This window comes from Limulus polyphemus, unplaced genomic scaffold (genome assembly GCF_000517525.1).
Source record: "Limulus polyphemus unplaced genomic scaffold, Limulus_polyphemus-2.1.2 Scaffold10252, whole genome shotgun sequence".
NCBI lineage: Eukaryota > Metazoa > Arthropoda > Merostomata > Xiphosura > Limulidae > Limulus > Limulus polyphemus.
This window is the reverse complement of record NW_013675862.1, coordinates 1-12,731: the sequence shown is the minus strand read 5'-3', so window position 1 is coordinate 12,731 and position 12,731 is coordinate 1. Positions and strand designations below refer to the sequence as shown.

Sequence of the window (12,731 nt, the reverse complement as noted above, 5' to 3'; positions counted from 1 at the left end):
GAGTTACAGTACCTGGTTCATTACTATATCTGTTGTATCCCAGCTTTTCTGTTGAACCATCGATATAGAAGATCTAGTGTGGTTTACTTTGTTTCACGAGTTACAGTACCTGGTTCATTACTATATCTGTTGTATCCCAGCTTTTCTGTTGAACCATCGATATAGAAGATCTAGTGTGGTTTACTTTGTTTCACGAGTTACAGTACCTGGTTCATTATTATATCTGTTGTATCCCAGCTTTTCTGATGAACCATCGATATAGAAGATCTAGTGTGGTTTACTTTGTTTCACGAGTTACTGTACCTGGTTCATTATTATATCTGTTGTATCCCAGCTTTTCTGTTGAACCATCGATATGTGGTTGACATATTCTTATTTGCTTTCACTCTTGGGTTTATAAAATGTTTGAAGCTTAATACAGAACCACTATTTATCAAAACTATAATGTTATTTATAATTGTACTTCTTAGACATTATATATTTATGATGGCTTACAATTTTAGACCATAAAGATAGCCCTAATCATGTCAAATGTTTTGCCTCTGATGTAGTTTTATTACTTCAAAATAAAAATAATAATGTGTTTCAGTAAAGAAATTACTTGTTTGTGTTTTAAAACAACAGGCTTTTTTTCTGATTGATGTGTGTGTGTTGTAATATTACATTACAGTTGTATTTTATGGCTTACAGTTTACATGAAGATGCAATTGAAGTACATGTTTAATTAAGTATTGTTATCTTTTGTGTTTTAAAATAACTTGATTGTATTACATGGTATAATGCTTTCCAAGTATTTATGGCTGGGAAATCATGAATTTTATTTTAAGCCTAACATTCTTGGAGCAGATATGGTATACACAATCAAACTAGAAACACTGGGCTTTTGAATAGTTTTGTAATGTGTTATAAAAGAAAAACCTTGGAATTAAAACAAAAAGGCATGTAGTTTCCATACTTGGTTTATGTCAGATAAAAAAAGTTGGTAGTGCAGATATAGATAACTAAAGAACAATCAAATGTCATTATTCAACTTTTGTTGAGTATCTTTGATTATTGTAATCATTCTTTGATTTTCAACCATATTTGTAGTTTTGGAACTATTATGTTTTATTAAGATAAGTAAAAGTTCAAATAAAGTTTTAAAAAATTAGATACAGCACACAATTTTTTTCATTTATTTTACTCTGATGATAAGCTTTGTAAAGGTAAGAATTACATCACCTTGCCTTTTTTTTTGAAGTGTGTGTAAAGTATAGTACTTGGTGTCCATAGAACATAGTGCGGGTACAGTAACCTTTAATGGTATTCTTATGTTTAGTAAAAAAAGTGTATGTATAGTTACTTATATGTTATTTATCATTTCAGATGCATGTTATTAAAAAATTCTGTTTTTATTTTATTATTGTAGGCTTAGGCAATTATGTACAGTTGGATTGTGGACCGAAGACCTTAGAAACTCGAAAGACTCACAATGAAGGTCCCGTCTGCTCAGCTGCTGCAGGATGCCGAAGCCTTGAAAGCCTCACTAACAGAAGCTCCACCACTTAGCAGAGAGTCTCGGCTAAAACAACAAAAACTTGGACAGTTGTTTGAGGAACTGCTGCTCTACGATCTTGAGTATGCTCTTGATAAGAAAGTGGAACAAGAGCTATGGAATTGTGTGTTTCGAAATCCAATATCAGCACTTCAAAGCAAAGCTAAAACTCAGAAAAAAATTAACAGCTCGGAGACTCTTGCCCAGTTGACAATGCTACTGGAAACCGCTAGTGGATTTTACTTTCAGCTGTTACAAAAGATGTGTTGTGCATTTGATGTTGATTTGCTGTGTTTTTCCAGGGACTTGACATTTGAATCAAACAAAAAGTTAAAATGTAAGTTTGAAAGCAGTTCAATTCCCTCAAAGTCATCAGTTTTATATATTTGTCAGCACTGTCTTGTACACTTAGGTGACATTTCAAGATACAGATGTCAGTCACTACAAGCAGAAACTTATTATAAACATGCTGTTGAAGTAGGACCCAATAGTGGACAACCTTACAACCAGCTGGCTATCCTGGAAGCTGCTAGTGGAGATAAATTATCAACTGTATTCTTCTATATTAGGAGTTTGGCTGTCAGCCATCCTTTCCCAGCTGCTGCAACAAATTTACAGAAATTGTTTTCCAAGATGGCAGGAGATGGAGAAACACATGAAGGAAAGACAAGAATGTCAGTGTATGAATTTATTACTGCTTTTCTTCAGTTTCAGGCTTTTGTTCACTTGGGGATGGATTTGAGTAAAGCAGAAAAACTTCTCCAGGTCTTAACAGCTGCATTGCCTCCCTTGATAATTGCTGAGAAACTAGAAACTTGGCAGTTAATTGAGATGACAGCTGTTAACCTGTTTGCTGTCGAAAATGCTTGGGGTTTCTTAGAAAAGGACTCAAATGTGTTAGATAAAGATAAAAACCGACTTGATATCATCCAAGAGTTGCCTGAAGATGAACAAAAGTTTTCTGCTTTGGTTTTAGAAATGATGTCAAGTATGTTGCATGCTTTTTTGCTTCCTGTTCATGCTGTTGTTAAACCTGAAGAAATGCAGGACTACTGCAGTCTGCCAGCTGTTAAGGTCCTCCTTCAGTGGATTTTACAAGAACCTAGTGTTCTAAAGCACGAATCCTTTACAAGGAAACCACAAATTTGGCACAGCTTTTGTAAACTTCTAAACGGCCTTGAGGTGGTAATACTCAACAGTTCGGTCGAAAACAAGTTACAGAATGTAGCCTTACCTGAAGATTGGGATCTTCAGGGCTTTGGACCAATGCTAAAAACACATCAGAATTTGAAATTTAGTAAGAATAGTGGCACTCTTACAGCTAGTGAGGAAAGGTTTTTACGTATAACAAGACTACAGGATATTGGCATGGTTTTATGTGAAGATGACAAAGGAAAGATAACTGTTGTCCAAAATGAAGAAGATAAAAGTTGTACATTTTCAGCTCTTCATCAGACTGAAACAGTATCTCAAGAAGTAATTCAGGAATTACAAGAGATGAATATATCTAACATTCCAGGCACATCTTCTAGATCTAGCCCAACTAACTTGGATGTTTCAAGAGATTTCCCTAGTGAAACCATCAAAGATTCAAAGGCAAAAATCATGACGAAACATCAGCCTGATATCTCAACACAAGAAGTACGGTTTAAACTTGATGAACAAGAATCAAAGCCAGCTGATGGTCATCATGCTAAACCCACAATGGAGAAGACAGAGAAAAAAATGGGGGTTGTTAAAGGTGGACAAGGGATACAAAAAGAAAGAAGAGGAGGTAGACAGAATGTTGCCATGCAGACAATACTTCAGCAAAGAGCTTTTCAAAATTTGGACACTCAAGCATTACAATCTTCTGCTGAAAGGAACTCTGAGGAAAGTATGTCAACCGTCATGATGTCTCCTACAGCCAAGTTTGGAGAGTTAGTGGCAAGACAACAAATAGCAGGAAATAATGCTCAGATTATGTCACAACCTTTTTCTTTTACTGACCAGCACACAAGAGTGATGGCAGATGTTGACAATAAAACTGGTTCTGCTCAAGAGCTTCTTTTTAAGCATGGAGGACAAAATGAAAGTACACCTGTCCCTCAACATTCTCATAACATTCATCCTGGAGAGCATGCTTTAGGTGGTCCACCAGTAGGGGCAGCATTACAAGCTCCATTACATCATCTTATTCCTCCTGGTCACATGAGTCTTGGTGCACAACAGGGTCATCCTCAAACTCAGAAAAACCAGCTTTCTACTCCTCAACAGTATCTTCATCAACAATCCACAGAGAGAAGCCAGACTGTCCCAGTCCAGACATATATGCCTAACCCAGGAGTCATGTGGAATTACTATCTTCAATCTAATGGGATGCAGCAGCCTTCTGTTCTACCATCTTCTAATGCACCTCATGTAGTGCTTCCAAATGCTGTCCAACAGCAGGCTAATCTTGTTGTCATGAATCCAACAGGCCAAGTACAGCAGCATCACCAAGAAAACTTGCACTTTCCTTATTTTACATCAATGGGAGGAATACAAGGAACAAGTGGTGGATTAGGTAGAGTAGAGACTTCAGGAAATTCTGTAAGCTCCAACATTACCCGAAACCAAGCTTCTCAACTTCCTCAGGCAGTTGTAATGCCTCCATCTTCACTTGGAATCCCTACCACGGACTGGCCACTCAATTGGAATCAACAAACAAACCATGAACATTCAGCAAGATTGAACCCAGGCCATCCTCTGCAGAGTATGAATTGTGCCCAGTCAGGTAACATTCAGAGAGGTCCACCACCAAATATTTCACATCAGACAGGACACAGATTCAATCATCCAGGTACAAGAGGAAACCAGGTTGGTTCCCTTGCCGATCCAGGTGGAAACACTTACTCTCTCTTCAGCTCTCCTTGGCCTTCTGGGATTCATATGTCCCAGTCAGGTAAAGATGGAAATTATACAGGATCAAACAGTGCTAATATGGAAAGTTTGATGGTACAACCACAGATCCAGAGTCTCTGGTCTGGTCCAGGACCTTCTCCTCTTGAGAGACTTTTGGAACAACAGAAGCAATGGCGAGAAGGAACAGGGCAGTGAAGCTTTGAGGAGATTCTAGAGAGTTTTTGGAAAAATTGGAAATTTGTGAGATGTAGAATTGTCTCTGTTTAGATAAGCAACAATTCTGAGAGCTGTAATAACATGATGTGGAGGTACTGTCAAGATGACGTATAGAAGGCACTACATCACTAAGTTGTATGGAATTTATAAGCACTATAGCAACTTCGGACATAGAGGCTAGATTAAGATGGAGTCTATGAACAACTTCAAAGAGTTAAGTCATCTAGTAATCCACTATTTAATCAGAAGATTAGAGTTTGCCAACAGAAGAATATCAGTGGGTGACCCAAAACAACACTCCTGTGATGGTAAATTAACTGACTAGCACAATGTATGTCTTAGTTGAAATGCTTGAAAATTATTTCCGGGTTCTTTTTCAATGAAAACCATAAGTACTGTTTAAAAATCTGAAAACTTGGAAGCGATCTAAAGATTTTCTTAACCAATCACCAGTGTCAAATGAAAGCTGAATTACAGAACAGTCCAGTGATTTTAGTTCACCAGTAACAAATCTCAGTTAAAGTAATCAGAGGAAGTAGTATCAAGTCTGAAATAAACTGAACTGAAAGCCACAAGAACTGTGTATAGGAATTTAAAGAATAAGCTGGAAGTTAAGAAGTGTGACCCATCCATCAAATCTAAGGATATCTTATCTACAACAAAGAACTTTCAGTAAAATGATCTGACGTGTCCAGTAACCTGACAACATATCCGTCAGCCTAGGTGGCATCCACTTATGGTCACTCGAGCAGTTTTGAAAGTTAGTGCTTACAAATAAGAATCATGTTAACATTTATATTGTACTTTATGCCGAAGTAATCAGATCTGTACGTAACGAATTACAGGTTCACTGTATGTTGTATATCTGGTTATTTCCATAAATGTTAAAAAAAAACACCATTTAGATTAGTTATAAAAGTTTAGGAAACCCAGAATTTCTTGGGCGAAGAGTGGTGTTTGTGTAATTCATTGTGCTTGTAAAATCAACTAAACTTTTATACAATTTTGTCTTTTTAATTTGCACATTTGGTTTTGGGTAGAATACAGTACAAGTATAAATAATAATTTACATGTAAACATTTTTATGAAGAACGTGCACAGTTAAACTCGAAGCTTTAGTTTTAGCCATTATTCAAATTTATATTCATGGGTTATTTGACTGGAGTTTTTGAAGCTGGGAGTGAGAGTTAGATAGTAAAATAGTGTTTAAGTTCAATGCTATTGTGATATTAGAAAATGTGTGTTAGGGAAGAACTTGTTCTAGAAAGTTCTTTACAACATTGACAGTGTAGGAGGATGTTATCAATTTCTTAAGCAACCAGAAAGGAATGAGATATTAATAGGTATTCTTAATTATATTCAGCGTTTGTCACTGTAGTAGTTTGTGGAAATTAATCTGGAACTCGAAACTGGACTTTATAAGTGTTTATTCAAGGATCATTTCTGTGTAACTTAATCCATAGCATTAGTATAAGTAATGTTTGTGAGGGTACAGCGTATGTGATAGACCAGTTGGGATTTTCATGTTATCTTTTCTTCAATATCCAAGTTATGAATACATTTGTGTCTAATTGCAATAAAGTTAAGCCAGTTGCCTGTATTTGTTTACTAACCGCTTTGGAATTTTCAGTAACGGTGCGAACTAATTTAAAATCAAGTCTACTAAATTGAGATAGCTTTAAAAACGCCACTTTTTCAAAAAACTTTGTGCATAACTATTCACGCATAATTCACAAATGTTTTTTTTTTTCTTATTTGGACTTTTAATATTCTTTCAGTTTTAACCATAAATTATTTGAGCGTCTGTTGTTCCTTCAGTGTTTATGGAACAATGTAAGTCGTGTCAAGATGTTTCTACATTTTCGTGTTTTGTGAAGTAGTTGAACACTAGTTTAAAAGACTTGGAGATGGATACCGGTAACTTAGTAGTATTCTAGTAGTGTTTCCAAGGTGTATCTGTTACGCTCCTGTGTTTTATATATGTTAGTAAAGATTGTGAAATCTGCACTTAATTTTTTTATTAGTAGTCAGGCACAACTTTTATTGATTTAGTGTTAACACGTTACAGGTGAAATGTGTTTGTTTGGAATTCAAGGCTGGCCTAAAGAGAAGGGTGAATGTACGAAAGTTAGTAGATTGATAAACTAGTTATATTATATTAAGTGTGTTTCTGTGTAATTGGTTATAAGTATAGTTTATATTTCTGAAATTGATTTAAAATTTTCACTAAGAGAATGGGAAGTAAACGTTGAACAACCTCCCCCCCCCTCCAAACTTAATATCCCTCGATATACATATTTGAATGGATAATTATTGTTGTCATGATGTGTGTCAGATTGTTTAAATTAAGTAAAACGTGTGTTTAATAAAGTTCGACCTCTACTTTTAATCGGTTATTTCAACATTGTATAAGTTACTTTGAAACTATATATATATATATATATATATTTGTAACTTTAGAGATTTGACTACTGTTTTTCGTGCGGTCCATTGAAATGACGAATTTAGGCTTAGCTGTCACTGAAGAGAAAAAGTACCAGTGACAGCTATATTGCTTTGAAGAGTGCGTGAAAGATGTAAAGACGACTTTTCCCCGGTTTTTTTTGCACTCGGGTGTGTTTGTGTGTGTGCATGTTTTTACGAGTAAATAAAGTGTGTTTTGTTTTAAGGTTGTAGGTTAACCAAACTTCTCTGATTACGTTTATGTTTAAATAATAAACGCTTCTCACTGTACTTGTTTTGAAAAATCAAGAATTATCCACTAAAAAAATAGTTTAAACTGTACACGTTGTAAGTATTTCTCTTATTTGGCGGGTGTGTATTAGAAGATCAAGATTTGGTGTCCGAATCTCCTAAAAATAATTCATGCTCAGTGGCACAGCAGCACGTCTACGGATTTATAACACTAGAAACCGGGTTTCGATACCCGTGGTTGATACAGGACAGATAGCCCATTGTGTACCTTTGTGCTTAACTTCAAACAAACAAATCATGCCTGGAAAGACAAATTTATATTAACTAGTAACATGGAACTTTCTTATAATCAGATAAATATTAATAATTTGTTGTAGAAACCGAATGGGGTCACGACCTTATATTGCTTTAAGTATTATCAGTGACGTTAACTGACCATCACGGTTGCTGCGTATGAAATACAAAACTCTCCAGTAATGTAATCAGAACATGTATTCTTGTACGTGACGCATTCCGTAAAATATTTATATGATTTCAGAGATCAACGAAGGTTTACAACATCATCTTGCATAGATGGGTCATATTTTCTTATTACGAACTTCCATACGATATCGCCAAAAACGATCATCTTTTCAGCTACAAAAATATACTTTTATAAAATGCAGTTTTATGACGCAAAACTGAAATTTAATATTCAAAGCAATCTCGAAGTAATTTATGTTCTTATTATTCTGATCCTAAATTCGCTTAGATTTGTCAGTATCATCAATATTAATTATTAACAAGTTATGCAAATTTCAAAACACCATAATTAAATTTAATAAATATTACTTCGGTAACGCTTCGATAGGTGTCGCTCTTGTAATTTCTACCAGTGTAGTACGATACTGTAAACAACATCTGCGATTTTCCGATTGTTCGTATTTCGACAGGTCAGTACAAATGTAATATTGTATACACACCGATCACAACAATTTACAATAAACCGAAGTATTATTGTTTGAAAGGATGCACACTTGAAAGTTATCTAATTGTTATGAAAATTTGGTCTCATATTTTATACAATCTGTGGAACATTTTGTTTCAAATTAAAGAGTGATTAGAAATTTATATTTTTAATCAACATTTTCGAGTGTAAAGTAGGGGGTGTTGAACTTTTAACATTGTTAAACGTTGATTGTTGGTTTTTAACAGTTAGTAAAACTACAAACATTGTTAAACGTTAATTGTTGGTTTTTAACAGTTAGTAAAACTACAAACATTGTTAAACGTTAATTGTTGGTTTTTAACAGTTAGTAAAACTACAAACATTGTTAAACGTTAATTGTTGGTTTTAACAGTTAGTAAAACTACAAACATTGTTAAACGTTAATTGTTGGTTTTAACAGTTAGTAAAACTACAAATATTGTTAAACGTTAACTGTAGGCTTTTAACAGTTAGTAAAACCACAAACATTGTTATACATTAACTGTGGGTTTTTAATAGTTAGTAAAACTACAAACATTGTTATACATTAACTGTGGGCTTTTAACAGTTAGTAAAACTACAAACATTGTTAAACATTAACTGTTGGTTTTTAACGGGTAGTGAAACTACAAACATTGTTAAACGTTAACTGTTGGTTTTTAACAGGTAGTGAAACTACAAACATTGTTAAACGTTAACTGTTGGTTTTTAACAGGTAGTGAAACTACAAACATTGTTAAACGTTAACTGTTGGTTTTTAACAGGTAGTGAAACTACAAACATTGTTAAACGTTAACTGTTGGTTTTTAACAGTTAGTAAAACTACAAACATTGTTATACATTAACTGGGTTTTTAACAGGTAGTAAAACTATAAACATTGTTATACGTTAACTGTTGGTTTTTAACAGGTAGTAAAACTACAAACATTTTTAAACGTTAACTTGGTTTTTAACGGATAGTTACAGTTAGTATTTTGTTTTATTATACAGCGTCTGGAAAAACTGTCACAGTTCGCAGTATTTTTAACGGTATTTTTTTAAAAATGATTTAACGGATTGCTATGGTTAACATCCCCCTATTTTTGTTTAGCAGTAGCTCAATAATTAACATCTTAATTCCAATAGTGGCTAAACAAACTGGTACATTTAGCTTATTTTTTTTAACAATAATTTAATAGACTGCTACAGTTACTGTTTTTTTAAACAGTGGTTCAACAATAGTTTTTGAGCTTGCTACAATTAACTTGTTAACACTATTATCATGCTTGCTGTTTAAACCTATTGCAGAAAGCTAGTGTCAATCTGAAACCAAATAATAATTTTCATGATTCGCCAATAAATATTCTGGATTTTACGTCAACTAATATCATTTTTATTTTTGAATATTGTATTTTCGTAATTCCGAGAATTTCTCATAAGAACACTTATTCTTTATTAATTTGTCGAAATTTTAATGGAAGATTAAACAGTTTTTTTTTTTCCGTTGTGGAAAGTTGAGATTAACAAATGTCGTACTGTAAAGGAAGGTGATACATGAGAAGTCTCACAATCAGGGAAATATTGAATGAGTCTTCACGAGTTGTTTCGTGGTCTCTACGGTCTTTCAGTTCAAAATTAGGGACGGCCATTTTGGATAACCATTGTGTAGCTTTTCGTGGATATCTGAAATAAACGAAGAAAGAAATCAATCGTACATTTCCTAGGGTTGTATTTATAATCCGAAGCAATAAACTGAAGCTTCTTTTAAACATTGTGTAGAATAGATGGAGTTATAAACGTTAGATCTTATTTATTTTCATTCTCCTCTTACTGTAGAGTGAAAAACAAGCTCCAAAAGCTAGATGTCAAGGCAATTTACATTTTTCATAAAAATCGTTAAGTTTGTTTTCTCTGTGACGAAAACATTACGAAGTGGAGGATTTTAAAATCTGGAGAAAACTTGTACATTTCAGGCATTATGTGGAAATCTTGATGTGTTTCCTTGAGTTCCATGCGTTATTCTGTTTAAAAATGGGAGACATTGGAAAAGTTCTTACTTTGTTCAATTTACTTTAGTCTCTGGCTTTTAAACAAACAAGGAATAAAGCGACATCCATTTTTAAACGAATTACAATCCTCCGTCAAAACTTTCTTTTCGGCAAATTGCCGTCCTCCATTTAAATCTTTTTTTAAGCGAAATACAATTTTCCATCTAAACCTTATTTGGAGTACCTTCTCAGCTCAATCAAGTACATTATATACAAACTTTATAAGCTGACATGCTTCTTCAATCTCTGGACTCTCCCGTTTCCCTGCAGAGACCCGAACACCATCTACATTCCCTTGACAAGGTCCTAACTTTGAATGCAAGACTACCACGGTTACCGAAGAAAATTAGTCTATCATGTATAATATTTGAAATCTCTAAGTACGTGGACGAAGTTTGATCGAATATTTATACTCCTTTACTTGAGTTTAGGTGGATTGTAATTCGTTTAAAAATGAGTTTAGGTGGATTGTAATTCGTTTAAAAATGAGTTTAGGTGGTTTGTAATTCGTTTAAAAAGGAGTTTAGGTGGATTGTAATTCGTTTAAAGATGAGTTTAGGTGGATTGTAATTCGTTTAAAAAGGAGTTTAGGTGGAGAGTTGATTCACTCCAAATAATTAAAGTTTTGATGGAGGATTATAATTCGTTTAAGAAGAAGGAGGTTTAAATGGAAGAATGAATCATTCAAAGGAAGGTTTAGGTGAAGGGCTGTGATTCGTCTTAAAGCCATGAACCGGCTTACGCAATTGTAAGTTTCGCAATTGGACGATGTTTTGATTCACCATGTTGGTCAGTTATACGTGTTTAGTTATTATATATTTATCAGTTATATCTGGCCCGGCATGGCCAGGTGGATAAGGCGCTCGACTCACAATCTGAGGGTCGCGTGTTCGAATCCGCATCCCACCAAAACATGCTCGCCCTTTCAGCCGTGGGGGCGTTATAATGTGACGGCCAATCCCACTATTCGTAGCCCAGAAGTAGAGAGTAGAAGAGTAGCCCAAGAGTTGGCGGTGGGTGGTGATGACTAGCTGCCTTCCCTCTAGTCTTACACTGCTAAATTAGGGACGGCTAGCGCAGATAGCCCTCGTGTAGCTTTGCGCGAAATTCCAAAACAAACAAACAAACAAACAGTTATATCTACCAAATGAGGCAGGATTTGACCTCCCCACCAAATCTTCCGAGGCGGTTTATTTAGAAAAGCAAAAATCTCCCGAATTTTATAAATACTCCATGTCAGAGTTTTCTAACGTATCTTGATTGTTTTTCATAAAAAAAAAACACCAAAGTCAAATAAAAATGGTTGAATTAGCAAATTCCAGTGGTACTTACTGACGGCTATTTGGGGGACATTTACGGTTGCAACGTTTAAGCTTGGACTTCTGGTTATGTCTCGTATAGACTGAATAATACTTGAATTGGAGTAAACTTGAGAATTAAACAAGACCTATAGATACATGTGGTGACCTATACATACATGTGTTAACCTATCGATACACGTGGTGACCTATACATACATGTGTTAACCTATCGATATACGTGGTGACCTATACATATATGTGTTAACCTATCGATATACGTGGTGACCTATACATATATGTGGTAACTTATCGATATACGTGGTGACCTATACATATATGTGGTAACTTATCGATATACGTGGTGACCTATACATACATGTGGTAACTAACAGATACACGTGGTGACCTATACATATATGTGTTAACCTATCGATATACGTGGAGACCTATACATACATGTGGTAACTAACAGATACACGTGGTGACCTATACATACATGTGGTAACTAATAGATACACGTGGTGACCTATACATACATGTGGTAACCTATATATATATACACGTGGTAATCTATACATCTACTGACCAACACTGCTAATCACTACCTACTTAAATCATCAACATAACTATTTCCCATTACATACCTGCTCTAAACCTTCATCTTCCTAGTAACGGTTACTATATTAACTTCTTTACTTTCCCATGTATGTATGTATACTTTCACCTAACCGTCATCCACCTAGTAATACATTCTGAAGAACAGCAACAAGAGAGTGAGCTTAGCAACACTATAACTTGAAACTTGATGGTCTCGACTCGTTTTGAAGAACAGCGACAAGAGAGTGAGCTTAGCAACACTATAACTTGAAACTTGATGGTCTCGACACTTTATGAAGAACAGCGACAAGAGAGTGAGCTTAGCAACACTATAACTTGAAACTTGATGGTCTCGACACTTTATGAAGAACAGCAATAAGAGAGTGAGCTTAGCAACACTATAACTTGAAACTTGATGGCCTCGACTCGTTTTGAAGAACAGCAATAAGAAAGTGAGCTTAGCAACACTATAACTTGAAACTTGATGGTCTCGACTCGTTTTGAAGAACAGC

General features: G+C 34.9%; 1 protein-coding gene across 2 annotated transcripts in view; it reads left to right on the top strand.

Annotated features, from left to right (window-relative positions):
- The window catches only part of LOC106476312 (protein SMG7-like), a 13,182-nt gene extending 5,165 nt beyond the window's left edge, over positions 1-8,017 (top strand). For both annotated transcript variants that reach the window (XM_022380218.1, XM_013936973.2), the window contains exon 2: positions 1,409-8,017. In XM_022380218.1, the coding sequence (XP_022235926.1) occupies positions 1,472-4,612 (3,141 nt within the window). In that variant the 5' untranslated portion in view covers positions 1,409-1,471 and the 3' untranslated portion in view covers positions 4,613-8,017. The remainder of the gene's footprint in view (positions 1-1,408) is intronic.
- Positions 8,018-12,731: the final 4,714 nt, after the last annotated feature.